Source organism: Molossus molossus, unplaced genomic scaffold, assembly GCF_014108415.1.
Source record: "Molossus molossus isolate mMolMol1 unplaced genomic scaffold, mMolMol1.p scaffold_m16_p_7, whole genome shotgun sequence".
Classification (NCBI taxonomy): Eukaryota; Metazoa; Chordata; class Mammalia; order Chiroptera; family Molossidae; genus Molossus; species Molossus molossus.
In genome coordinates this window covers 91,439,369-91,467,266 of record NW_023425401.1, presented here as the reverse complement: position 1 = coordinate 91,467,266, position 27,898 = coordinate 91,439,369, and the positions used below count along the sequence as shown (strand labels likewise).

The 27,898-nt window shown below is 47.2% G+C and overlaps 2 protein-coding genes across 3 annotated transcripts in view; one reads left to right on the top strand and one right to left on the bottom strand.

Annotated features, from left to right (window-relative positions):
• SND1 (staphylococcal nuclease and tudor domain containing 1) overlaps nt 1-27,898 on the bottom strand; it is a 475,051-nt gene that overhangs the window by 62,730 nt on the left and 384,423 nt on the right. The window lies entirely within an intron of this gene.
• LRRC4 (leucine rich repeat containing 4) lies at nt 268-4,645 on the top strand. The gene is made up of 2 exons (XM_036247543.1): nt 268-763; nt 938-4,645. The coding sequence occupies exon 2, from the start codon at nt 1,038-1,040 to the stop codon at nt 2,994-2,996; it is 1,959 nt and encodes a 652-aa protein (XP_036103436.1). The 5' UTR covers nt 268-763; nt 938-1,037; the 3' UTR covers nt 2,997-4,645.

Genomic DNA, 27,898 nt, shown 5'->3' with positions numbered 1-27,898 from the left:
CCGGACTCCCCGAAGGGGCCTGCGCGCCCCGGCGGCCGTGCGCTTCTCCCGCAGGCGGATCTGGTCCGGGCGCATCTTCCACGCCGCTGCCCCTCAGGGGGCTGGCCGGATTACTGCTCCTCGCTCCCGCAGACAGCGGACTGGGAAAGCCGACCCAGACTGTGTCTCTTTAACCCATAAGAGGCGAGGAAAGAAGGGGGTGTGTGTCTGGGGAGGGTGCAGGAGCCCCGACACCGCCTCTTAACTCTCGCAGCCCCGCGAGCTAACGACTGCATCAGTCGCCGCTGCTGGAGCGGCTGCCACAAGGAGAGCGGGCAGCGCAGCAGCCAGCGAGCGCGCGGCCTGGGAGGCTGCAGGCGCCCCCTCACTCCCGCCTGGGCGCAGCCCCGGGAGCGGGCTGGGGGCGCCGGAGCACACTCCGGCATGAAGCGGCTTCCCCCTAGGCTGGTGCAAGCCGGTGCCAGGGTCCAAGGACAAAGCCGGGAAGCGCTGGTGGCGCCACTCCTCAGGCTGAGGGGGGGGCATGCACCTGCATAGCCCGCCGGGCCTTGGCTCTCCTCTCCCCGGAGCCTCAACTCCGCTGCTCCGGCGTAGCCGGCTCTGGATTTACTAGAAGCCATTTTGTCTCCCCCTCCCCTCCCCCCTCCCCGCCCCCTCTACTTTCCCCTTTTGTTAATTACAACTAAGAAGTAAGAATGGGAACGAGGTGGCCAGCTCTTGGGGAGACCGCTTAAGGACACCACGCCAATTCCTCCCTTCCGAGGTAGGTGACAACGAATAATTGGGTGGGGATGGCTGCAGTGGGGGGGAGAAAGTCTCAGCTTTGCGAGGGCTTGCCTTGAGGGGGCTGGGAGCCGAGGGGCCACTCTAGAGTTTGGCATATTTCTGGCAGATCTGCTCCGTCTCTCTAATCGCCCCTCCCCACCTCCTTCTCCAGATGGAAAGAGGCGCTCCTAGCTCACTTAAGCCGGGGTAGGGCTGGTTCTCCTTTCCGAGCCAAAATCCCAGGCGATGGTGAATTATGAACGTGCCACACCATGAAGCTCTTGTGGCAGGTAACTGTGCACCACACCTGGAATGCCGTCCTGCTCCCGGTCGTCTACCTCACCGCGCAAGTGTGGATTCTGTGTGCAGCCATCGCTGCTGCCGCCTCCGCCGGGCCCCAAAACTGCCCGTCTGTCTGTTCGTGCAGTAACCAGTTCAGCAAGGTGGTGTGCACCCGCCGGGGTCTCTCTGAGGTCCCCCAGGGTATTCCCTCCAACACCCGGTACCTCAACCTCATGGAAAACAATATCCAGATGATCCAGGCCGACACTTTCCGACACCTCCACCACCTGGAGGTCCTGCAGCTGGGCAGGAACTCCATCCGGCAGATTGAGGTGGGGGCCTTCAATGGCCTAGCCAGCCTCAACACCCTGGAGCTGTTTGACAACTGGCTGACAGTCATCCCCAGTGGGGCCTTTGAGTATCTGTCCAAGCTGCGGGAGCTCTGGCTGCGAAACAACCCCATAGAAAGCATCCCCTCTTATGCCTTCAACCGGGTGCCCTCCCTCATGCGCCTGGACTTGGGAGAGCTCAAGAAGCTGGAGTATATCTCTGAGGGGGCTTTTGAGGGGTTGTTCAACCTCAAGTACCTGAACTTGGGCATGTGTAACATTAAAGATATGCCTAATCTCACCCCCCTGGTGGGGCTGGAGGAGCTGGAGATGTCAGGGAACCACTTCCCTGAAATCAGGCCTGGCTCCTTCCATGGCCTAAGCTCCCTCAAGAAGCTATGGGTCATGAACTCACAGGTCAGCTTGATTGAGCGGAATGCTTTTGATGGTCTGGCCTCACTTGTGGAACTCAACTTGGCCCACAATAACCTCTCTTCTCTGCCCCATGACCTCTTCACCCCACTGAGGTATTTGGTGGAGTTGCACCTACACCACAATCCTTGGAACTGTGATTGTGACATTCTGTGGCTAGCGTGGTGGCTTCGGGAGTATATACCCACCAATTCCACCTGCTGTGGCCGCTGTCATGCTCCCCTGCACATGCGAGGCCGCTACCTGGTGGAGGTGGACCAGGCCTCCTTCCAGTGCTCTGCCCCCTTCATCATGGATGCACCTCGGGACCTCAATATCTCTGAGGGTCGGATGGCGGAACTTAAGTGTCGGACTCCCCCTATGTCCTCTGTGAAGTGGTTGCTGCCCAATGGAACAGTGCTTAGCCACGCCTCCCGCCACCCCCGGATCTCTGTCCTCAATGATGGCACCTTGAACTTTTCCTACGTGCTGCTCTCAGACACTGGGGTATACACGTGCATGGTGACCAACGTGGCAGGCAACTCCAATGCCTCGGCCTACCTCAATGTGAGCACGGCCGAGCTCAACACCTCCAACTATAGCTTCTTCACCACGGTCACAGTGGAGACCACTGAGATCTCGCCTGAGGATACAACACGCAAATACAAGCTTGTTCCTACCACGTCCACTGGTTACCAGCCGGCATATACCACCTCTACCACGGTGCTCATTCAGACCACCCGTGTGCCCAAGCAGGTGGCAGTACCCGCGACAGACACCAATGACAAGATGCAGACCAGCCTGGATGAAGTCATGAAGACCACCAAGATCATCATTGGCTGCTTCGTGGCAGTGACTCTGCTAGCTGCCGCCATGTTGATTGTCTTCTATAAACTTCGTAAGCGGCACCAGCAGAGGAGTACAGTCACAGCCGCCCGAACAGTTGAGATTATCCAAGTGGATGAAGACATCCCAGCAACGGCATCCTCAGCAGCAACAGCCGCTCCATCCGGTGTATCAGGTGAGGGGGCAGTAGTGCTGCCCACAATTCATGACCATATTAACTACAACACCTACAAACCAGCACATGGGGCCCACTGGACAGAAAACAGCCTGGGGAACTCTCTGCACCCCACAGTCACCACTATCTCTGAACCTTATATAATTCAGACCCATACTAAGGACAAGGTACAGGAAACTCAAATATGACTCCCCCTCCCCCAAAAAACTTATAAAATGCAATAGAATGCACAAAAAAAAAAAAAAAAAGCAACTTTTGTACAGAGTGGGGTGAGACTTTTTCTTGTATATGCTTATATATTAAATCTATGGGCTGGTAAAAGAAACAGATTATATTAAAATTTAAAAACAAAAAAATCAAAACAAAACTATTTTCTAATTTGTAAGTTCTATTTAAACAGGGAGTGGGGTTCTCGGGAATGATGTGGGGTAGAGGCCACAAGCCAACTTGCTATGTTGCCAGAAGGGCTTTCTGGTATAAGATTGAAACTGCTAAGATAAAACAAACTAAGACATCAACAAATATCCGTAAAGAGGTAGGGTGTGGGCTGCTGAGGGATGGGGGTGGGGGTAGAATGAATCTGTCATTTTTTTTAGAAGATGCTCTAAAGGATACAGGAATATCCATTTCTATAGACACCTTTCTTAAGCTGAGAGCTGTCTTTGCAGATTTATCTTATTAAAAAAAAAATACAAAAAAAAAAAAAGCACCAAGAATTTGTACTGTGCTAAAATGTTGAGAGGCAATAATTTTTTTCTTCAAAGGCCAAGTGGAAGATAGATCTGTAAATGTATTTTAAATAGGAAAACCACCAAAATTCAAATGAATCCTTAAAGGGGCTGAGTCTTTATAACTGTCCATGTGCACAAGTCTCCTTGGTTTATGCACTGGGACACACGTGTGCCCCGCCTGATAGAGCGCTTCAGGAAGGAGCAGAGAAGGAAGAGAGCTGGTGTAGCTCTCAGTCAAATGCTTTCACAGTGCACCAGATTCCTGCAGTTGGGCTTAACCCAATCTGTGCGAGGCATGTGTCTATATTCAGGGTTTCCCATGAGGAGGAGGAGGCCCCTGAAGTGGGTGCGGCAACAGAGGGGGGGTGGGAAGGGAGAGCAGAAGCAGGGAGAATGTATTCACAGGAGGCCATAAATTAGCATTGTTGCCATGTCCACCTGTTGTTCCCAGTATCTGACAAATGATTGTAGACAATAATGGCATTTTATGATTTTTGAAAATGGTTTTGTTTGTTTTAAAGTGGAGAGGGAAGAGGCTGGGGGTGGGGAGCTTGGGGGAGTGGAAGCTTTTCTCCGGCTTGTGATTTGGTGACTATTCTAAATGCTGATTCATTAGGGATTATTACAGCTGATGTCAACTGGTTGTTGTGATGGGAGGGGACAGAACATGAGTAGATAAGAAAAAGGAGAGCGAGCAAGGACACAGGCTCATTTAAAGTAAAATGAAGCCTTTCCCAACCAGGATGGTTCACAAAAAATATGTGAAATCCACAGAAAAAACAAAAGTGATACACATGTACACATAAGTTCTGCATGGAGTCCTGTTGGATGTAGCACAACGGGGGAAAGGCTTCCCTCTCCCAGGCCTACCTCAGGAGGAGGTGGAAGGTAAAGGGTGGGCATGGATGGGGAAGGCAGAGATCTCTGTTATTCTGGTCCATTTAATGCTGTAACTTCTTTCATTTATTATTTTAGCTTTAAAAGGAAATAAAGGGTTCAGATTTGAAAGGGGTTGGGGTGGGTGGGGGGAATGTCAACAAAAGAACACTGATTGTAATGTGAGAAAGTGTATTTTTGTATTTTAATAAATATTGTTCAATTTTTAATTCAATGTTCCCAAAGGGTTAACTTGAGTAAGACCCTGAACTTACAAATTCTTATGAGCACTGACGGAAGTCATTTCTATTTAAAGAAAAAAAGCAAAGGGAGGGGAGAGGTAAGGTGGGAGGAGAAAACAATGTTAAATTTTTCTGAAGTATGGGAAAATGCTAAAGCTGTCAACAACCTTTCCTTAGTTTAAATAAAAGTGCCCAGATTCTAGTGCACCTTCCATGATCTAAGTGTGTTAGTCCCTGGCTTTGTTGGGGGTAGAATCAAATTCCTTATGCCCTGGAAAAGCAGGGGAAATGGGTCAGCTTCAGCTCCTGGGGCCTGGCCAGAAGGTAAATGCCACCTCAGCAGAAGCTGCTCAGGCAGCACCAGTTCTACCCAGGGACCCTGGGGGATCTGGATTTAAGAGGTCTGCAATAATTGTTGTTTGGCTTAAATTTCCCACAGGCAGTGTTGCTTCGGTTCTCTGGGTGTTAAATAGTCAAACATGTATTGTGATGGTGGGTGTCTGTCTCCTGATGCTACTGAGTATGATGTCTAGGGAGGCTGCACGAACTGGGACCCTGCGTCTCTTCAGCGCTAGTGTTTATACTAATGCAGGGAACCCGGACTGAGTGGGTGTGATCTCTCTGGCACTGAACAGGGAGAGAGGCAGGCAGCACTTTGCAGCAGTTGGCTAAGAAATGGCTAAGAAAGGGCCAATTCTTAATCCTCCTGGGTGTCTATACACCATTTCTGGGAATCAGTGTTTGTGGAAGCATATATGCCTGGGCACACAGTTAGAAACTGCCACTGATGTTTCTAGGCTTCCTACCTCCAATAAGAGAAAACTGCGGCAGAGTCAAGGGTGGGACTTGGCTAGGGCCACTTGAAAAAGCAAGAACTCACCCCCTTTCCTTGTTTCACATGATACAACTTAGGCTGTTTAGAACAGTTTCAGAGGCAATTGTGGAAATTGCGGCTGCAGAAATTTCCTAACACCGCCCCCCCCCCTTTTTTGACAGCTATTTGGGAAGCCAGGGAATTATGCAGTATCTCTGGAATAAGAAAGGGTTTGTGGCTGAACAAAGGTCTGAGAGGAGAGGTAGAAAAATAGGCCTAAAACATTCGTGGGAAAGAGCCCTAAGAACAGATACATTTGTCGTGAGGACTGAGCAAATTTAGGTCTTGGAATCTGAGGAAGAAGTGTTTTCCAGAAGGAACTTCAGAGGAGTTGGGGGAGACTGAGATGTTTGGTTCCTGGGTATAAATGTTCTCAGAGCTCGAAGGGGGTAGTTCCTTTCCTCACTGAGCCTGTTCCTTGACCTGAGCACCATTTCAGCTTTTAGAGCAGCAACCCTCCTTTGCAGCAGGCACTTGGGACAGCTCTTCAGAAGAGTCCCACAAGCACTGAAAGAGCAGCCTTTAATGTTGTGTTAGTGACTCATCCTAGAGCTTGGCCAGGCTGTAGGGTTTGTTACCTGAGAAAGGAACATGGGTTGGTAGCACTTCAGGGGGCTCATTTTAGCAACACATTAGAGGAAGAGACTGCTGCTGATTCTATGCTGTTAGAGAATTTTCATTATAGAATTTTTTAAAGGCCATAAAAAATCATTTAGTCTAATCCCTTCACATTTTACCATCCAGAAAACCAAACCCCAGAGAAACTGAAAGATATATTCAAGGTCACCATTCTAGTTAGTGGAAGAGGTAGGACTGAAACTCAGGTCTCTTGACTCCCAAGCCAAATGTACTCTCACTCAGGCCCTTACTGGCTATCAAGAATACATTTCTTTTCTTATCCAGTAAGTAGTGAAAATGGGACATTCTTACAGATACCTGTGTTCTCTTCTCCTTCCTCTTAGAGCTGCTTGATCTCCTTCAGAACTGGCTCTGCGGCCCTCCAAGGCCTGCCCAGAATTATAACCACAGGGGCCCCACAGCTGGCCCAAGGGCAACTGTGCGCTCACTATGGAGCTAGATTCTCAGCAGTGCATGAAAGAGCTTCCTGATTCTCAGGTTCAGTGGCACACAGAAATCGCAGGATCCCAAAGGGTGACGGCTGCTAGGGAAAGGGTGAAGTAGATAAGGCAGCTTGGCCTTCTTCCTGCCTTGGATGTTTGCGGAGAAGACTGACAAAGGTGTTAAAGCACCTATCAGGTCAAGTTCTGCAGAGCAGAGTGGTTTCCATTTGGTTCTACAGTCAGACTCTGGCGGTCTCCTTAACTCCTTCCCTCCGCTATATTTACCCCAGCCCTAGCTCTGTAAGTGCCACTCTGAGTTGTCATTCCCAGCATCTGCTCCAGGGACTTTTCTTCAGTGCAATGCTGCATCCTCTTCTTAGTGAAGGCAGAGCAGACAGGCTAGTTTCTGAGGCCTAGAGACACTAGCTTTATCATGGCTGTTTAACATGTACTGAGGCCAGCAACTGACTGGGTGAGGTCCAGAGTCCATGGCCATTAGTAGTAGAGCTCTGGCTTCATTCAGAGGAGATAGAAGAGACTGGGAAAGGGCTGAGGGGGCCTTACTCAGCCCAGGCAGGCTACTACCTCAGGGGGCCCAAGTCCACAATTAATGCTCTAACATTTTATTGCAACAAAGCAGCAGGGACTTACGACTAGAGAGGGGTGGGGGGAGAGAACATTTATATCCAAACATATGTCTGATTTTATCTCCTCTATTGACACTCAGTGCTCTATGCCATTGGCTAATACAGGCACCGTTCACGCCATTTCTAAATCCTGCCTCAGCGAAACTGCAAGACAGCTTTTGTCTCAAAGCACCTCTCTTGGTCCCCATCCGTGTGGAAAGTACCCTTCCCCTCAGAGGGAAGAATGGTTTGGGCAGTGGATTAAGGTTGTTTTTGTCTTTGCTCTAAATTAAAATGAAGTAAATTGCTTCTTGGAGCAGGGATAAAGAATTCAGGAGCAGACCAGTGGAACATACATATCTGCAAAGCAATAAAGCACAGTACTTTATTTATTTATTTTCCTCACCCGAGGACATTTTTCCATATTTTGTTCAGATAGAGTGGGAGGGAGAGAGAGAGAGAGAAACATCAACGTGAAAGGGACACATCGAGTGTTGCCACCTGCACCACCCAAGCAGGGCCGGGGACAAACTGTAATCGAGGTACGTGCCCTTAGCGGGAACTGAACCCGGGTATCTCCAGACTGCAGGCCGACTCTCTAACCGCTGAGCCAAACCGGCCAGGGCAACAGCAGCACAGTACTTTAAAGTAGACCTAGACCCAGTCTTCCTGGGTTGTATCCCAGCTCCATCACTTACTAGATGTGTGACTTTTGAAATATACTCAGTATCTTTGTCTGTAAAATGGACATAATATTAGAATCTACCTCACTACTTCATAGGCTACTGTGAGAATTGAAATTATATAAAATCACACAACAGTGACATCATATAGTAATGATAAATAGTTGGTAGTTAGTTATTTCATGATATACTTAAGGGGATAGGCCAACTGCCCAGTCCTCATCACCACGTTTATTCTTGAATCTCATCCAAACCCAAAGAGAGAAAAAAAGGCTAACTGAGCTATTTCAGAGATGAAGTATGATTATCCAGAAGTCAGGGACAGTGGGACAGTGGGATCTATAAACCCAAGCACTGTGGGAAAGATGGGCTATATACTTTTCTTCCTAGGAAGATACTGCCCTGTGCTCTGTTTCCTAACCCAGCTCTAGTGTGACCCGAGGCATTGTGTCTAGGAACAGATTATCTTTCCTTGTGGTGAGCAGGAAGAAAGGAAAGCTGCTGCTGCTGTTAGTGCACAAGCTGAAGGCTGGGACAATATACATCTACCTAGGAAGCCTTGGTCCCTTACCAAGAGGGTAACCTTTCTTTTTTTTTTTTTAATCCTCACCCGAGTATATTTTTCCATTTTTTGTACAGATAGAGTGGGAGGGAGAGAGAGGAAGGGAGAGAGAGAGAGAAAGAAACATCGACGTGAAGGGACACATCAAGTGGCTGCCACCCGCACGACCAACCAGGGCCGGGGACAAACTGCAACCGAAGTACGTGCCCTTAGCGGGAACCGAACCCGGGTCTCTCTGGACCTCAGGCCGATTAAAGCGTTTTAACCGCTGAGCCAAACTGGCCAGGGCCAAGAGGGTAACCTTTCTAAAGTATTCTCCACCTACCCCTTTTTCTCTACCAGGGTGCCTTACCAAGGGTAGTGGGTGGGAAGGGCAGAGGCACCAGGAGGCAGAAGAAATAAGGGCTGTTGGGGCTTTAAAGCAGTATTGGAAGGCTTGGAAAAAAAGAAAAGCAGGAAAAAAAATCATAACTTGAGCAAATGACAGCAGAGTAGAGCTATATAGCAGATACACAGGCTGAGGGTGTGCAATGCAGTTAAAGAGGAATGCCAGGGAGATTTTTCTGCCCTAGCAAAAGGCTGGCTGGACCCTGGATCGGGGAAGATTGTAAGTGTGAAATTCATGGCATGGAACAGAGGAGAAAATCAGGGAGGATCAACTTTCTAAGAGAAGCCTAAGAAAGATTGCATCTTTATTTCCTAATGAGAGGCTAGAATTAGCTTTTAGGCTGATCACAGTTTTTATTCTCTGGTACATGCCAGCTTTGCTGTCAGTACTTGGGCCAAATCCCCTACCCACAACAGCCCTGTTCCCTATGCTGGAGGCTGTCCACTGCTTGAGGGAAGCAACCGGCCCTTAGGGCCATAATCTAATCCTGATAGGCTTATTCACAGCTCCTCTGAATACTCCCTCATTTCTATTAAGGCATGGCCATAAGGGGTGGGGAGAGGGTACAACTCACTGTTTATTCCAGAGAGAGTGTTATATAAATCATGCTTCCCATAAAAAACAATGCTGACCATGAGTTTAGTGCACACGAACCCTGACAGCGGGTCAGAGATGAAGCCTAGGCCTGTGGGGGATATCCCTGGGAGAAGCTCTCTTGTCAGTGTCAGCATTTGAGAGGATGGCAGTATCTTCTCTAGCTTATCCCATCCAGATTTCTGAACCTACAGCAGGAAAGCACTGAGATGAAAGGCTACTCTAATGCCAGGTGTGGAGACTATGTGGACCGAAGGCGTACTCGGCCTCTCAGGTGCATGCATTCTGTGCACCTAGGAACAATACTGGAACAATTACTAAAGTTTAGCTTAATTACTAAATAGCAAAGGAACAGTTCTTGATCTATTTGTTTCTTTAATACCCACTCACCTTCCTATACTCCCACTAATAAAAAGCATACTCCAATTAATTCTTACATCAGATCTCCCAACCCCTACTTAAGTACAATCTTAGGATATCCCGCAAAAGCATTTCAGAAATTCTAGAAGACTGATGGCTCTTGATTCCAACAGTTCTCAGGCGATTTCCACTTCCAAGGCAAGTCCTTAATCTATAGTCTCTAACAGTTCTTTTAAGGTCTCAACCCCGATTTCCCGAGTCTGTGCTGGCGTTGATTTTTTCACTAGATAAGTCACTCACTCTGCCTGCTCAATGAGTCAGCAAGGATGACTGAGAAGGGCTTTCACACATAACTGTTCCCTGTGCAAAGTTTGGTTTCCTGGCCTCGAGCTACTTCATCCTAGTCTTCAAGGCCCTGGCATCTTTCCTTTACCTACCCACTCATCCAGGTTCATTAAGATCATTCAGATAGCTTCTACTCAGATTCCACCTGTATGTGACCTGAATGAATTATTGGCAGCTCTCCGCAGAGGCATTCCTTGGACAGTGCCGCCATATTTGTAGGAATGCTTAGCGCATCCCTCACAATAGGCCCAGCACAGTCCCAGAAGTGAAGCTGAGGCCTCAGATACTAGCAGGCTGTTCCTGCAACCCACCACTGCAGTTATTACAAGTTATAATCTATTACCATTGCAAGAAGACAATTTCTGGACTTAAAGGAAGTAGGATAATACTTTATCCTAGTAGTGTCTGCCTGTGCGAATTGACAATGGCTTCCTTCTGACATGACATAATATTTTCCAATTTATCTCTTTAAGGGGATGAATTGGGAAAGTCTGGAATAAGAAAGGAGGGAGGGCCAAGAAAGAGACTGCTAAAGGAACCAGGGAAAGGGAAGACAATTTTTAAAATTAGAAATGGGTAGAAGGACTTGGAGGGATACGGCCAGACTGAGATAACTCAAAGCAAGTTTGCATTTATTTCATTTCACTTCTCTTGAAAGAGAAGTAATTGCCATTACTGGGTATGTTGTATATATGTATGTGAGAAAAAGGTCCTCAAGACACAGAGAAATAAGAATACAAGAAGAAGAAGTAATCGGCCTATTCCATGTTCTTCTTGTTTCAGCTGTGGTGCCTGCAGGGTAGCTTTCCCTTTCTTTAATCCCTCTTCCATATTCTTGTTTTAAGTCCACAGCTGCTCTCTCAGTGGATCAAGTCAGCTGAGGGCACCTTCACATCATTGGTATGTTATCAAGGCTAGTCGACCTTGGGATGGCAATGGACACTGAGGACAGAATGACATTTGTGACTTCTAACTTAAAGAAACTTCCAAGTTAGTTTAGAAAATCTAGTTGAACCTCCTCATTCTATTTACGAAGAAAATGAAGCCCAGGGAGATGTGACATTCCCAGTGTCACATTGCTGATAACGCAGAGACCAGATCTCTGGTCTCTCAACCCAGCACTATTACCAAACACCAGCAGGTCCCACCATGATTTACAAGCCCAGGGGGCGCCATTTACAGAAACTACAAAGTGATTAGTGCCCCCTGTAGTTTGCAATTTGGTGCAATCCCTTATAGTTTGCTTCCAGGGAGGGAGGAAGAGAAGGGAAAGGCCTTTCGTGCCAGCACTTTATCTGTGCTTAATGCTCTGAGACAGATGGTGCCCACTCATGACTTCATTCAAACAGCTAGAACTGAGGAATCAGGCAACTTTTTCTTTCTCTTCAACCACAAGTGTTCTAGAGCATGGGAGCTCTTATGGCAGCCCAAACAGCTTATAAATTAAAAGGAGCATTTGTTGTTTACACTGCCCTCCCCTTCCCTACAAGAGTGAAGAGCTATAAGGTAAAGAACATGCATCCCTGTGTGGGGAAGGCTTGCAGAACTAGATTATGTTAGAGGTCCATTCAAGGTCAAGAGGGCCACTGGAGAAGCAGAGAAGTCAGGAGTTCTGCTTCCAAAACTCCCTTGCCTTCCCTGGGACTGGGAAAGCTCAGGTGGCCCATGCTGACTCAGAGGCCTGCTCTGAAACAGGGGTCTAAGAAGCTAGTAAATGTCTCAACAAATCCTCTCTTGGGAAACAAACTGGCCCTGGCTATAATTTTATCATATACATTTAATTAAAATCTGTCCTGTCTCCTTCACGAAGACTTCAAGCGAAGTCCCAATAGAAATAGTCTAAAAGAACAGCCTTATTCAGCCAAGGATATCTTTTAACCAAATTAATTTAGCAGAAATTTGCCATCTTGGATTGGGTGGAGTTACTTCTCTTTTCCCCGGGAAAAGAAGGGAGGTGGAGAATGCAGAGAAATAAAGAGGAGGGCGGAGGTTCAAGCAAATGAGTTTCCATCTATTAAGGAGTGGTAATTTCTGCTAGCACCCCTAGAGACCGGTCCCCTCCAATAATGGCCTGACTCTAATGATTCCCACTCCTAAGCAACAGCCTGTGTTCCGCTGGTGCTGAGACAAGCTGTGCCAAAGAATTCCCTTTATCTCGGAGGTGCTGCTATCATTACGCAGGAGAGATTTAGTCAGCCAGGAGGATGTGCTTTTGGTGGGGAGAGAGAAAGCTAACCAAAGAGAATGCTCTTATCCAGCAGGCATGGTACTGCTGACCTAGGACATAAAAGGCCGAGAGACAGATGAGAGGTTAGTGATAAGACAGGGTACACACTTGGGACAAGAAGAAGACAAGAGGAAGTAAAAGCTTAGGTACCTCCTGAGGAGGGGCTGAACTCAATGTAAGACAAGCACTGGCTGGCTGGGAGGCAGGAGGAGGTCTGTGGGGTTTGGAGTATGGGTGCAGGTTGAGCTCAGGAATAAAGGACAGAAACTGATAAGCATTTGTGATATGAAACATGGTAATAAGTTCGCTGGAAGCAAGAGTAGGGGGAATCAATTTCAAGTCTAAATAGCTATTATTTTCCAGGGTAGAAGTACAGGGATGTGGGCCAATGCTGAAACTGGCGTGATAACTATTACTGAGGCTGTGGTGTCAGTGGAGGGGTGAGGTCCTCTCATTTGGCCTCTTTCTTCTACACATTGAAATCAGCGGACAGAGCTAATACTGTGGCTCTAGTTTTTCCTGAGGCTTTGCTGAGGCTGCTGCAAAATAAGAGGTGGGAGCCCTAGTGATGGAGACGAACTGCTTTCAGAGGCTGCCTTGCCAGATGTGCCAGCAGTCAGCCTGGCCAGAGAGCCCGCAGTGCAGACAGATGCCCTGGGCTGTATTCAGGATGGCGAGACCCTTTATGGCACTGCGGCTCAGCTCTGGGGCAGTGCCAGAGCGGCAGGGTAATGTTCCTTAGCCAGATTCATTTCCCCCCCAAACCTCGTCAAATATGTGGGCCATAGAGGGAGGCAAATTTAATTAAATTACTATGTTGTGGGCCGCCCTTTCTGGGTGAGGGCTAAAAATGGGCTCACGCTGACATGCAGACCCATCTGTGTACACAGAGCATGTGTTTCTTTGTGCTTGGCTGTCAGCAGCTGGATGGGGTTGGCAGTGTCCAGTGCTGGACCTGGTGAGCCAGCCCCTTTGTCACAGCAAAGCCGAGTCAACAATAATCCAACTCAGGCCCCATGTGGCTCTGATGACCTTTTCCTTTCTACTTAAAAGATGACTGAGTGATACTCCCCCTTCCTACATCAGTTCATTTCTCCTCAAATGCATCTCTTGCTGAAACCCAGGACTTTCCCGTAAGGCGGTGCCCTGCGCTGAGCCAGGAAGGAGGAAAGAAGCTGCAGTGAGGTGTGATTCAGAACAGTGCAAGGGCAGGGTTTGTTTAGCTTGGCAGGAGATGGAGGGGTCTCCCTGGGGATTCTCTAGAGTGCTACTTCAGTAATTCCCCACTGGCAACTCCATGCTAGAAAGAGAATGATTTTCAGGTGCCAGAGTAAAGCAGCAAGTTTTCTTTTTCCCATCCCTGCACGAAGGCTACTGTGGACACTGAATCTGACCATCACACAGAGGCAGGAAAGTTTGGTAACAACCTGAACCACTTGATGTGGAAATCAACAATCAAAACAAATGTTGGCTGTGCTGTACCTGTGGACCCCACAAGGTCATTCATTTCTATTCTGCCAGTTCAGACTTCACTGCTCCAGTTTATAAAAATACCACGAGGGCACCCTGGCTGGTTTGGCTCAGCAGTTAGAGCATCTGCCTGCAGACCAGAGACAGGGGTTCGATTCCGGTCAGGGGCATGAACCTTGGTTGCAGTTTGGTCCTGGCCCTGGTCAGGGTCATGCAGCAACCAATGGATGGGTCTCTCTCACACTGATGTTTGTCTCTCTCTCTCTTTCCTTTCCTCCCTCCCTCCCATTCTATCTGAAGATAGATGGAAAAGTATCCTCGGGTGAAGATTAAAAAAAAAAAAAAAATGCCACACGGGCAAAGATTTTGACCCCCCCCCCCAGTAGTACTGCTGCTCTAACTATAAGAAATGGGCTGAAGTGGAATAAGGAGACACTTGAGGGCTGCATGGTGGGCTTTTCCATTTGTAACAGACCCAGGAAGAGTCAGCTGGAGAATCTTCTCCCTACTTGTTTCCAGAAAGAATAGACCCATCTCTCATATTTAAAACTTCAGTGAATATAAAAGAGGTAGCCCTATACTGGGTGACAAGTAGTTGTATTTATGCAGCCCCCTTGGGTCCAGGCCATCCTGGCGTCAGCAGACACCCAGATGGCATGAACAGTGCAGGTAGTTGTGGCAGCACTCTACAGGTAGGTCCCTAGGTAGGCAGGTTTACAGACATTGCCCCAGTGAGGAGAGAAAGCAGAAGACGGGCTAAACCTCCCCATCCCAATCTCCAAACCTCTGAAATGCTCTATATTATAAGGAGCCTGGCAGGATGGGGAAGGCAGCGGCCTCCCTGGAAATCTGCTGTCCTCTTGACATTGCTCTGAGCAGCTCCAGGGCCATTCTCTTTCATAATTGGGGGTGGGGTGGTAGTGTATCTGCTACAGATTATTGATGGCTAAGGTTTTTGACTATAAATATGATGGTTGCTTTGAGAGTTAAGACAAATACTGTCATTTCAGGTCCCTGGGACCCAACTCAGAAACTGGACTGTGCCTGTGGGTCACTCTTAGTCCAGCAGTTCTAAATGACTAGAATCTGGGGACCAAAAGTAGGCAAGTCACTAAAATGTAGTCAGACAGTAAGAGAAGAGAGTGGATTCAACAGAGTAAGTTTCCTCTTGGTAAAAGGTTAAGCAACAATTGTAGCAAGAAAAGAAAGCAACATATATTGCTAGACAGATGTCCAAAAGGACAGGGCAAGTCAGGAAGAACATGAAATTGACCATTTTGGCGATATCTATCATGTGACCTTAGAAAAACAAAAGGGTTCCTAGGTACTGCACTATGGTAAAGAATCTCTTTTCCTCACTTACCAAATCAGGTAGGAAAGAGTAACCCGACCCCCCTAGACCGTACATAAACATGATGTCTGGAGTGGATTAACCCCTAATTCCATTCATCCACTGGCTCCATACTTCCCAAATAACTGGCTTCCAATTGTAGGGATAGAAGCAGGTAGCTTTTCTGGTAGCCTCTGTTTTCTTTAGTCAGTATGTTATTGGTCCTTGGGTACCAAAAAAGATATTTTGTCATTATCGAGGATTAAACATATTCTTGTCTAGAAGAAAACACTTCAAATTGTAGAGAGAATGGAAAATGTATTTCAATTCTGATATTTGCCTATGAAAAGGGTTGGCTTTGAGGGCTATGTTCCTCCCTGTTTCAACAGCCTACAATTGCTTTCTCCAGTGGAGAAGGAAGCCTTGCAATAATGTGTGTAGCAGCTAACTAAGCCTCAGGCTAAATCATCTGAACACTGGTTTTCTGTACCAATGGCGTTCCAAGAGCTGCTGGGTCCCTTAGATTTATAGATGACCTACCTGAATAAGCCAAACCCGCACAGGTGGATGAAGCTGACTGCTGCCATAGCGTCCCTTTTTGCTACATACAGACTGTCGCCAGAGAGTATGGCTGTGGGTCTCGCTCAGGCAAAGCCTGCTAGCTGGGACACCACAATTCCTGTGCCTTGTCTGCAGGTCAGCAGCAGGCTGGCATGGGGAAAGGCAGAATGAAGCCCTAGGGTTGCTGTGGCGTATCTTTCTTGGGTACAAGGTCATGCATGACCCCTCTCGCATGTGTTATCCATCACTTCATTTCTCTTAAAGAGAGGCAAGGAGAAGGGAAACTAATTGATTACAATGGCATATTAACAGGGCACTACCTTTCAGTACCTTGAATAGGACTGAGAAACTGAAGAACGGTACCTGGAGAAGTTGCCAAGTCTACATTAAAGGGAGGAAAGAGAGAAAGGTGATTTCTGACACCTCTTCTTGCCTCTGATTCTTTCTCAGCTCACCTTCATTCCAAGTAACACTTAGGAAGCAGAGTGGGTGGGACTAAGGCTATCTGCAAAAACAGAGTAGCTCTGATGCAGGCTGGAAAGTGTTTTCTGCACAATATGAACTTACATCTGTCTTGTCTTATGTGGTTCAGATAATTTTTTTTATCATGTCATTTGGGTTAATATTCCAGAGTATAAACGAAGAGTGGTCTTCATATTAGCCCCAGGTTGACCTGTAGGCAAGGCTTGGCCCAGTCCCTTCATCTCTGGAAAAGCAGGGCAGGAGAGGGATGGGAGTGGCAGACGTTGCTGGGTAAGGCTGCGGCCATCTGCACTACTGTGAATCAAGGTTGGCTCAGACAGAAGGCGCGAGGGAGGAGGTGCAGCTGCTGATGGCTCAGACAGCTTGGACCTGTCCAGGCAAACAAGCCGCTCAAGTGCAAGAACAGCCAGCCAAGTAGGCATAGCACGAATAAGAACTTAAAGCTTGAAATATCTGACAAGATATGGAGGGAGGGTAGGAAGCTGCCTGGGATTTCAACTGGTATCTAGCCTTGCCTCTCACTGATAAGGCAGACTCTTCTGCTACTGAAGGGTGGGATGTGATGTTGGGAGCTGGTGGGCTGTACTCAGGTGAGTGAGCATTCCTTGACCTCAAAAAGTTTTTAAATCTTGCCCTGGCCAGTTTGGCTCAGCGGTTAGAGTGTCAGCCTGCGGTTCAGAGAGACCCGGGTTCAGTTCCCGCTAAGGGCACCTACCTCAGTTGCAGTTTGTCCCCGGCCCTGGTTGGGTCATGTGGGTGGCAGCCACTCGATGTGTCCCTTTCACATCAATGTTTCTCTCTCTCTTTCCCTCGCACTCTATCTGAACAAAAAATGGAAAAAATGTCCTCAGGTGAGGATTAAAAAAAACAATTTTTAAAAAAAATCTTGATCTTAAACTGCAGACATAGTTCTGGATTGTTCTTCCTCATCAATGCCCACCAAAACAAAATCTGACCACTGTCCACAGATACCTATCTCCCCTCCTGTCACCTGCCCAAGGTTAAGAAGCCATGAGCTGTGTGTGTGTGTGTGTGTGTGTGTGTGTGTGTATGTGTGGTGGGGGTGGGGACAGACTGCACCATCAGTGGCACAGTCTGGGAGTTGTGTCTTAGAACTGGCTAAGGAAGGCACCACAGGGGTGCCCAAAAGAGGCAAACATGTGCTCTCTTCTTCTACCTTCCTTGGGGGATGAGGGGAGAGGGACACCAGTGGGATGTTCAAGTGCTATTGCAGCTCCTTCTAGTGGAGGATCTTTTATTTTTATCCTCACCCGAGGACATTTTTCCATTTTTTGTTCAGACAGAGTGGGAGGGAGAGAGAGAAACATTAACGTGAAAGGGACACATCGAGTGGCTGCCACCCGCATGACCCAACCAGGGCCGGGGACAAACTGCAACCGAGGTACATGTCCTTAGTGGGAACCAAACCCGGGTCTCTCCGGACCACAGGCCAACAACGCTCTAACCACTGAGCAAACCGGCCAGGGCTAGTGGAGGATCTTTGAAACAGTGGTTCTTAGTCCCACGTACATATTACCAGCACTGAGGAAGCTGTTAAAAAACACCAATGTTCAGACTCTAGATCAGTGATATTCAACTGGTATGCTGCAAGAATTTTTAAAACATGCAACACCTGGCCGGTTTGGCTCAGCAGTTAGAGCGTCAGCCTGCGGTCCCGAGAGACCTGGGTTTGGTTCCCACAAAGGGCATGTACTTTGGTTGCAGTCTGTCCCTGGCCCTGGTTGGTCGTGCGGGTGGCAGCCATTCGATGTGTCCCTTTCACATCGATGTTTCTCTCTCTCTCTCTCCCTCCCACTCTACCTGAACAAAAAATAGAAAAATGTCCTCGGGTGAGGATAAAAAAACAAAACAAAAAAAAAACATGCAACACCTGACTATTTAGTCAGGGGCACTGACTTCTTTTCCCTTAGATTGTCAAATAAAAAAAAAAAAAATGACAATAGTCAACACAGCAATAGCCATCCAGTGCGAATGAATCAAAAGTATAATTTTTTTTTGGTCAGATCGGCAAAAATATATTTTTTGCTGTGCCACAGAATTTTAGTAATTAGTTTATGTGTGCCATGAAATGAAAATGGTTGAAAATCACTGCTCTAGATCAAATTCAACAGAATGTCACAGGGGAGGGGCAGGCAGGACTTCAATAGTTTAAAAATATATCCAGGCGATTCCAGGGTACCCAGGATAACATCTGCTCTAAAATCTGTAGGGAGAAGACCAAGTGGTCAGATGGGCAGGACAATCCTGTCATTAAGTACTTCCTGCACATGGTTTTACTTTCCCTGAGGTTTCTTTCAGGTTCAGGAGGAGTAACTTCTAAGAGAGCTGACCAAGTAGCAACTGACTAACAGCCCTGGAAGAATAAAGAGAAACCATCCTACAAACATGTCATTCTTCTCAGAGACCCAGGTGAGGAGGGAGAGAGGAAAGATTGCTTAGAGGCCCATGACTATTAAGTGGGAGAAACCGAGGCACAGGGAGAGTACTATTTATTTCAAAGGAAAGTGGGAAGAGAACCAAATAGCATGGTTCTCTCTAGCCATCACCAGCCATAAACCTTCCCTAGTCATACATTACTCTACAAGCGAACTCAGGCAGGGCTCAAGATTACCACACAGTTTAGGTTCAAAAGCCCCAAAGAATGAGCAAGTACTTTTTAAAAGGTTAGATTTCTGACCCTTAGCCAGTGGCTAAGGTCCCTGCCATATAGCTCTTCTTTGGTCCACCTACTCATGTGCTTATTTAAAGCCAGTCCCGTGACCGGCACTGTGCCAGGTACTGGGAACAATGGAGATGAAAAACCTGGTCCTTGCCCTTGAGGAGCTCAGAAGGATGAGGGAAGCAACTGCGATGGACAGCCTAAGAGGGGTGAAGGGGGGGTTATATACTGGGGAGCATCACAGAGTCAGGGAAAGCTTCCTCCTCCTCCCATCCAGAGTTCTGTGAAGAAATGCAGAGCAGGCCATATGTCTTGAAGTTTAAAATTTTACTGCCGCTGAGGCCACTGGTTCTTAAGACTGGGCTGAGGAGGAAACTCCCCCAGTTTGAATTCTGGATGCAGGCACTGGGCGATGGTAGGACCAATACTGACTCAGCCCCTAGAGGGGAAGACAGATGCTCTGGGCCCTCCTACAGAGGTGCAGGGGTGACTTCTGCACCTCTCTCAAGCTGGCACTTGCTGGAAAGGGTCATCTCAAGACTTCTCCAGGGGAGTGGGAAGGAAGGCACCCATGCTCTCAGTAAATACTGATGGTAGCAAAGCTCTGGGCTGGTTGGGTCACCTTGGTTGGTCTGTAGCCTTCCCTCTGCTTCAGCTTCTTCAGGCAACACACAGATTCACTTAATGTTTAGGTATAATGGTTAGGTAGCCCCTGAATGAAGAGGTGCTAGGCCCAGGTCCTAAGCAAGGCTGTGGTGTGTAAATGCAGCATGGAAGCTTCCAGCCTAAGCTCCAGAGCTCTATTTAGTTTGGCTGCAGCAAGCTCTGCTGAGCAGCCAGAGCAGAATACTGCTTGGGAGTTGGAAAAGACACTGAGGACACAAAAGAGCCCTCACATACTCGCATACAGAGCTAAGAGCACTTGTACTCCTGGGAAGGGAGGGAAGTGCATGTTTTAGCCCCTCCTCCATCACAGCTTTAGCAAAATCCCACTCGATCAAGTGTTGAGCACTGAGGAAATCAGGACTCTCCTGTGGCATGTGCCTTCTATTTTCCTGGTGTGGCAGGAGAATTCCTCAGGGCGGTGTATGGAAGTGTTGGCAGGTGACAAGGCAGATAAACTCTAAGACACAGCAGCTTTCAAGGATGGGTGATACTGAGGTGATTCAGTAAAAGTCAAAGCTGTCTAGTTCTCCACACTGAATTCAGATTCTAGACACAGGTCTAATTTGTTCTTTGTTCCTGTTCTGTTCTTCATCTACCCAAAGGTTTAGGGTCCAGATTACTCATGGGAACTTATTATCCTGAAAGGTCAGACTTAGGTTATACAAAATCCAAAATCAACGCTGATATTCTAGGATGTGGAAGTCCAAATTTAATCTCTGAAATCACTGGTTTTCTTTTTTCTTTTACTTTATTCCTCACCTGAGGATATTTTTGTATTTATCATTAGATAGAGTGGGAGGGAAGGGGGGAGAGAGAGAGACAGAAACATTGATGTAATAGAGACACATCGGCTGGTCGCTTCCCGCACCACCCGACCAGGCCTGGGGATGAACTGAAACTGAGGTTCGTGCCCTTTAACCAGAACTGTACCCTTGACTCACTGGTCCGTGGGCCAATACTCTTAACTGCTGAGCCAAACCAGACAGGGCTGAAACCACTGGTTTTCAGCGCTAGCTGCACATTAGAATTACTTAGGGAGCTTTTAAATAAAAAACAAAACATTTTTTATTTTAAAAAACTTTGACTTGAAAAATTGGAAACACTGAGAATAGTCATGAACTCCCATATACTGACTATTAAGATTGAACAATTAACAAAATGGCCATATTTACTTCATCTATCCCCGTTTTTCCATGAGGAAGTATTATAAAGCATATCTCAGATGTGATGTCACTTCACCCTTCCACACTTCAGTATGCACCTCTAGAAAGTGCAGCCATTTTCTTTCTTTTTTTTTTTTTTTTGGTACGTGCCCCTAGTGGGAGCCGAACCCAATACTCTCTGGTCCACAGGCCGATGCTCAACCACTGAGCCAAACTGGCCAGGGCAAAGTGCAGCCATTTTCTTACATAACCACAAAGCCTTTATCACACCTAACACAATCAAGAAAGTTATTCCTTAGTATCACCTAGTACAACTGGGGAACTTAAAAGAGGGTACTTGCTGAAGCCAGAATCTTTGGAGGGAAGTCCAGGTACTCATATCTTCCCTAAGCTTCCCACACCCTGTGATTCCAATGTGCAGTGAGGGTTGAAAACCACTGGCTGGATCCATCCAGGATCCTGCTGTGGGGTCTGCTGCAAGCTCTGTGAATGCCCTTTAGCCTCTGATCACATGGTACACAACAAAAGAAAAGCCAAGGAAGAGGTGACAGGTCACAGAACAGGATGAAGAGAAGGAAAGCAAAGGCAGTAAGTCAGCTAGCCACAGAGCTGAACCTCTTGTATGATGCAAGGCCCACTCAACTCAATCCCTCTGACTCATCAAAGGTCTGAGAAGCCTAGAAGGAGAGTTGTTCCAAGGTGCTACCTAGGCTGCTCCTGGGGTCCTCAGAATCTGACATCAGGCCAGCTTGCATTATTCCTCTTATTTTCAGATCTTCTCTCTTGTACATGCTCTCTGGCTTAATACACTGGCAAACTCTGAGCCTCAGCACCTGGTGTTAGGGTTAATTAGGTCTGTGGTGGTGCGTGTGGGGGGGTGGGGTACGCCAAAACTTCTTGGGTGTGGGCACTGGGGTTTGGGACCAGTCTTCAGTTTTATTTACTTCATTTAAAACAACTAAACACAACATAATGCAAAAAAAATGAGGCTGTATCATTGCAGCTAAAAATACCTCTACTGAGGGCGTCCACTCACCAGCTCCTCAATTAGAGATGCTACAGGGTCTTTTGTGAGCTGTGCAGTGTTGGCAGCTCCACAGGGGCTCTGGGAGGCCGGGACAATCCCTGGAGCAGTGACTAGTGACTGCTGGGTGGAGGGGGGCTGGTGAATAACCAGCCAGTTGGCATGGTTGGCATGATCTGACCAACTGCCAAAGCTAAGAAACCTCTTGCCTTCTTCTGCAACAGGCCAAAATGCCATCGCTGAGGATGACCCAAAGTAACTGAGGACAGTTCTTGACTCCCTGAGGTTCAGTCTGGCTCAGGGTGTGTTGTGGTGCTGGACAATTTCCGAGTGTGGGTTAGTGGCAATCAGACACAGTTGAGACCTGTGGTGGCCTCAGGAAAGGAGTGCTTTAAAGATAGGCTTGACATCTAAAGGGAGAAACTGAGTGGGGATATAGGAGTTCATGGCAATTAGAACCGCTGGGTCTCTTTTCTAGGTCCTCTCAGTACCTAGGCATGTAGTCTAGCACACTCATTTTTAGTGGGGAAGATGAAGCCTCAAGGAGGTTAAATGATTTTGTCTAGGTCACAGTGAGGAACTAGGATTTTAAACATGGGGATTTTGGTAACAAGTACTGTGTTTCATTCCACTACATTATGCCATTCCAAAGTGCTAAAATAGCTATGGGAAAAGGTCTTTTCAGTTCAGGTGCCAAAGGGACCAAAGAAATTCAGTTGAGTGTTCCCTGGATGACCTGGGAATTTTGCAATCCCTGCAGGTTCTGGGGAACTCAAGGGTCAGAATCAGCAACTGAAACAGATGTTCAGTGGGAACAGCAACGATAATGCAGATCTGTGATCTTCAGCCAGAGATCGAAAGCCATTCCCTTCTTTTCTGAGCAGGAGAGTAGGAAACACCTGGTATTATAGCTTGATTCTGGGCTGTCAGGAGAAGAGGGGGCAAGGATAAGGCCACAGCTGTCTGGTTTGATGCAGGCATTGATCTTTTTCATTTCTTGGCATTGTGTGTGACTCTATGAAAGAATCTGGAAGTCAACATCATGAGAGGATTGGGTCAAAAAAACAGTATTGAGGAAAAACATTCAGAGGTATGGGGGGAAGTGCAGATGGTTCGGGAAGAAGAGTACAATGCAAACCAAACACATCCCAAGAGCTCAGTGTGTGGAAGGGACTGTCTAGAATCCTGCGTTGTCCAACATGGTGCCTACTAGCCACATGTGGCTATTTTAATTAAAATTAATTACACTTCATTAAAGATTCTGTGCCTCAGCATTTCACGTGCTCAATATCTATACATAGCTAGTAGCTACTTACAGGGACAGTACAGATAAAGAATGTTTCTGTTCTTGCAGAAAGTTGAACAGTGCTAGTAGACTCTGGTTGTCTTCTTTCACTTCTTGCTGGCCACAGTGAGCAGTTTCTGAGATTCCTTTGGGGAAGAACTGAACTTGGGAAAGCTAGAGGATGCCATTAACTAACTCTCCAGCAAATCTACTAAACAGGAACTCAAAGAAGCTTAGGGCAACTAGGAGCATAACTTCCCCCATGTACCAGGCTCTATAATCCCTGTCCCCACAAGGATGTTCACAGCCACTCTGACCTTTGCATAGTTTATTCTTTTTCTATTTTACACAGTTTTAATTGATGCGTAATATAGCTTAACTCTGCGTGGTGTTCCAAGCCCCTCACCAGGGGGCCGCTCACAGGCAGAAGCACAATTAATAGCAACCTCCAGAAAATTATGCCTTGTATCAAAGTTGTCATTGCACCATACAAATGCTTATTGTTACTATTGAATTCTCCAGACCTAACCCCCTCCTTATATTTACTAGGTAGCAGATAAACCTCTGTTTGTGCCTTCCCTACTTTACCACACCATCAGGACTAAATATAGCCCTTGTGTGTGTGTTTAGCTCCATTTAGCTGTGCCTTGGAAAAGAAAAAAAATTTAGAGTTAATAAAATTAAATTGCCGGAAAATGTTATTTGTTCCTCCCCCACTTGACAACCCCTTTAAAGACAAAACAGACGTCACTGCTAACAAGATAGGTAACCAGCCTCAGCTACAGGGTGGGGGTGAGACCTAGATCCTGACAATATGCCACTGCTTTTGGATCAGCCTCGTGTGTGTGGAGGGAACAGGTGTAAGAGCACAGTATGCTAGGGGCAAGGGATGGTGCAGGGGTTCACCCTGTGCCCTGGCTGAATGTGATCAGACCATAGTGCTTGAGCAGAGTCCTGCCCAAGGAGCTCAAGGGCACTTCCAGCTAGGAAGAACTACCTGCCACCCCCACTCTCTCAGTTAAAAAAAGAAGGAAAACAACAACGAAAGTTGCCCCCAACTCCAAGAAAACAGAAACAAACCCCCCTCAACTTAAGACAGTTCCCACTCCTTGGTTATTTCTTTTGGGTTTTCTGAAGCTTAGTTTTTGGCATAAAAAGACAGCAGCTTTTCTATGATCACATATCAGGAAAAGCAATGGAAAATTCCAGGTCTGTCAGACACCTGTACTCCTTCCTTTCTGGCAAACTTTCTCATCCTGTGCACAGTGCTCTTTGCACCCGTCTAGGAAGTCTTCTTTACAGCACACTGGAGCCCCGGATGACTTCCTCCTCTGACTTAGCCTCCTGGCCTTTTCTCACTAAAATAATACAACTTAGAGAATGCATATGCTTACCTCTTCTGTTGGCCTGTCACATACACCTACTCCCTTTTACATGCCACCATCAAGGTCCACTTATTACTCATACAGCAAGTGAATGGACAGGTGGTGGTGGCTGTCGTCTGGGAGGCATGGATGGGTACGTGTAAGGTTGACACCATGGGAATGTGGAGACTTTAGCTCTCCCATGATTACTATGTGATGGTACCCAAGTGATTAACTTCTTCATGCTTCCGTTTTCTCAGCTACTGTGAACTGTCTGGATTGGACTGTATAACGTCTAAAACCATTAGAGCTACAAAATGCTCTAATTCCACATTCTGAAGGTTGTATGCTCAAGTCCTTGGAAACTGAATGGGTCATGCTTATTTCTATTTATAATCCATTTTTTATTTTTGCATGCAATGCTCCATGTAGAAATGTAGATTTTCTATTCTAAGTTTTTTTAACCAACAAAGGAAAAGCTCTATTTTAGGTTGTTTGACAGGGAAATGTTTCTAACTAGATTGAGTTTCCAATATTATATTTGCTTTGCCTTTTTCCATCTTTCCTAAAAAAAGAATTTTCTAAAAAATCACAAATGCTTTCTATACTCAGGCTAGCAGGGATGAGGCTGCCCGGGCTGAGGGAAGAAGATGGTGCTGATCTCGGCCCCAGTGGAGCAGGGCTGTCTGCCATCTGCTGCACTACTTGCCTCATCTTTGAATTGGGCCCAGTCTCTAGTTTGCTGCAAATTTCAAAAGCCAAGCCACCAGCACTTCCCACCCATGGCAAGCCTTGAGCCCTCTGTACTCTGGCTACCAAGACTATCTGAAAGCAGGAGGCTACTTTTCTGCTTAGGAGAAAAACTCGTGCATTAAATGGAGAGATTATTCTCCTCCTCCCTCCCCACCCCCGACAACCCCCAGCTATTTTGAAAGCTTTAGACTGAAAGGGAGGAAGACCTGTCCCACCAAGCTGAGGAAGGTGATGGAGTTGTCAGAGACTTCCCCTGTCCCGTCTATGCAGGCCAGAATGGTTTATTAATGATCCATGGGAAAAGAACAATTGTCCTGCTGGCAGCTTCACATGTAATTAACCGGCTTCACAGAGAGCTGGCTGCCTTCTCCAGGTCTGGCATCTGCAGACTGCTGAACTACCTGAGCAACACTGGGCTTCTAGCGAAATCTCCCTACTGGGAGAAGGACACCCAAAATAGTGGCTTCAACCCACTGGGCACTCAGGTAACACGACAGTGACGGCAGTGGTCTTTTGGAGAGCCTGGCTGTATGCTCAGGATGACATGAAAGACTGCAAGCTCCCTGAGGGCAACAACCAGCTCTGGGAACTGCTAGTTCCACTGGTCACCACTAACTGCCTACTCAGGTAAGTGGCTCCTTCTACTGAGTACAGAGGTCATGGAGCTGGGTCAGCTTCCCAGCAGCCCTCCAAATACTACCTCCTCAGCCAAAACTCCACACAGACAGGAGTTTCTGGGAATTGGCTCATGCTCCTCAAGGCAACAGACTACAGCCCTGTGGAGGGGCTGAGAAGGCTTACTGGCCTTGCTGGGCATAATGGACAACAGCTGCTGCTTGTGTGTTGTTAGAGAACCAAACAAAATTCAAACTATGATACCCAAAGAGAAAAGAGACTGGGTTAACCATGCTTTGCCTTTGTAGTCAGTGCTAAGTGCCCTTTTACAAGCCCTGGAACTCAAAGACACGGTCATCCCATTAGGTGTGTGAAGTAGTAAGTATTTACCATTCCAGATACAGTTTTGAAAATGAACTCTTTAGTGCGTGGCACCTGAAGTGTCATGGGGGGGGGGGGGGTTGTAGGCGGATGTGGTGGTTCCATCACCTCTGCCAAGTGAGAATCAGAGGGTATTTCCATTGAGGGAGAACAGAACAACTCTTTCTCTCTCCCCCCATGCTTGTTTCTGGAGTCGAGAAAGAAGCTGATGAAAACTATTTCCACTCTTCATCCGTGATGGATACAGACCCCTTCTCAGCACCAGAACCCTTCCTGAACCCACTGACTCATGCTCGACCCCAGGCACCCCAAATTCCCCAGTGAACCAAAGCTACTACTTGAAGGTTCATGAAGGGAATGACAAACCTTTGCACCTTCAGCAAAAACAGAGCCAGTTCACAGGTGTCATGGGCTTCTCACTCACAACACTCAAGTTATAGTCTACAGAAAAATAGATAATAAAAGCAGGCTGTGCTCTTTAGAAAAACAGAGGGGAGGGAAGTGCTGGGTGAGGCAGCATTGTCCATCAACTGATGCCAGGCTTCTCTTCTTGAGAGCACAGCACATGTGGTGAACCCTCCAATACAGCCACAGAGTCAAAGCACACGCTGCACAGTCATTTTCTTGCTCATTACCTAAAGTCTCCCTCCTCACCCAGCTCTGATTATAGGAGCCAAACACAGTGGTTCTCTCCTTCCTACTAAAGCAGCCTGGCAACAAGAGTAACCCTAGCTGCAGATCAGCAATGTAAAAGGCAGAGGGAGAGCTTACTCACTGGTGGGAAATGGGTAGCTCATGATAAATGAATTGGTACTGCCTGCCGATTTTACTTGCCGTCACTTTAATCAATAAGGGAAAAGGTGAATTGCTATTGATCTCTGCAACACCTCTCAACAATACTGTACAAATTACAGAAATGCGAGGGGGAGGGGGAAAGAATGAAAGAGGAAGGACAGATGAAAGCAGTCTGGGCTGTGTGAGAATGTCCTAGGTCCCTGGAGTTAGTATTCCTGTCACTGGGTGTTAGGCACGCTCGAGTGCATGTGTGAATGTGTCATGAAGAGCCCTGCCTCACACCCTGAAGGGCTGGCCACGGAAAGCAGCCTTGGCCTCCCTCTGCACTTCATGTGCTCGCTATGCTTTATCAGGGCAACAGGGCATGTGGAGCCATATGGCTTCTTTTAATGCAAGGCTAGAAGTCTGTATGTCTGATCCTAAGGGCTCATGATTTTTTGAAGTTGCTATACTTTTGTGGTGTTTGGCTGGGCTATGTCAATGGCTGGCCATAATTCTGGATGGGAAAGCAAGGATTTAAAGCTTCAAGGGCAATCACTTGCTCTGATGTACTAACCCCACCCCTGGGTCAACTGCCACAGAAAGCCAGACAGGGAGCAGAGAAGGTGAAACTAACTTACATCACTCTTAATAATAACAAAGATCATGGCTTCTGGGGTTCAAACCTAAATTTTGAAACATTCTAGTCTGAAGAACGTGCCATGAAATCAGAGGCTGAGGTCAAAATGTGAGAGGTCTGATCTGAATCCTGGGACAGTGACCATGTGAGACAGGCAAGATGACCTTTTCATTCTCAAAATCTCTATATATGTGAACCTCTAGTCTTACCTAGAGGACCAGGAAACAGGACTCATTGCTATGACAGATGGGCATAACAACCCACAACAGGAAGACACACATTTAGTCTGATTCCCAGGGCTTAGTCCAACCTGTTGACTATAAGGAAGACTG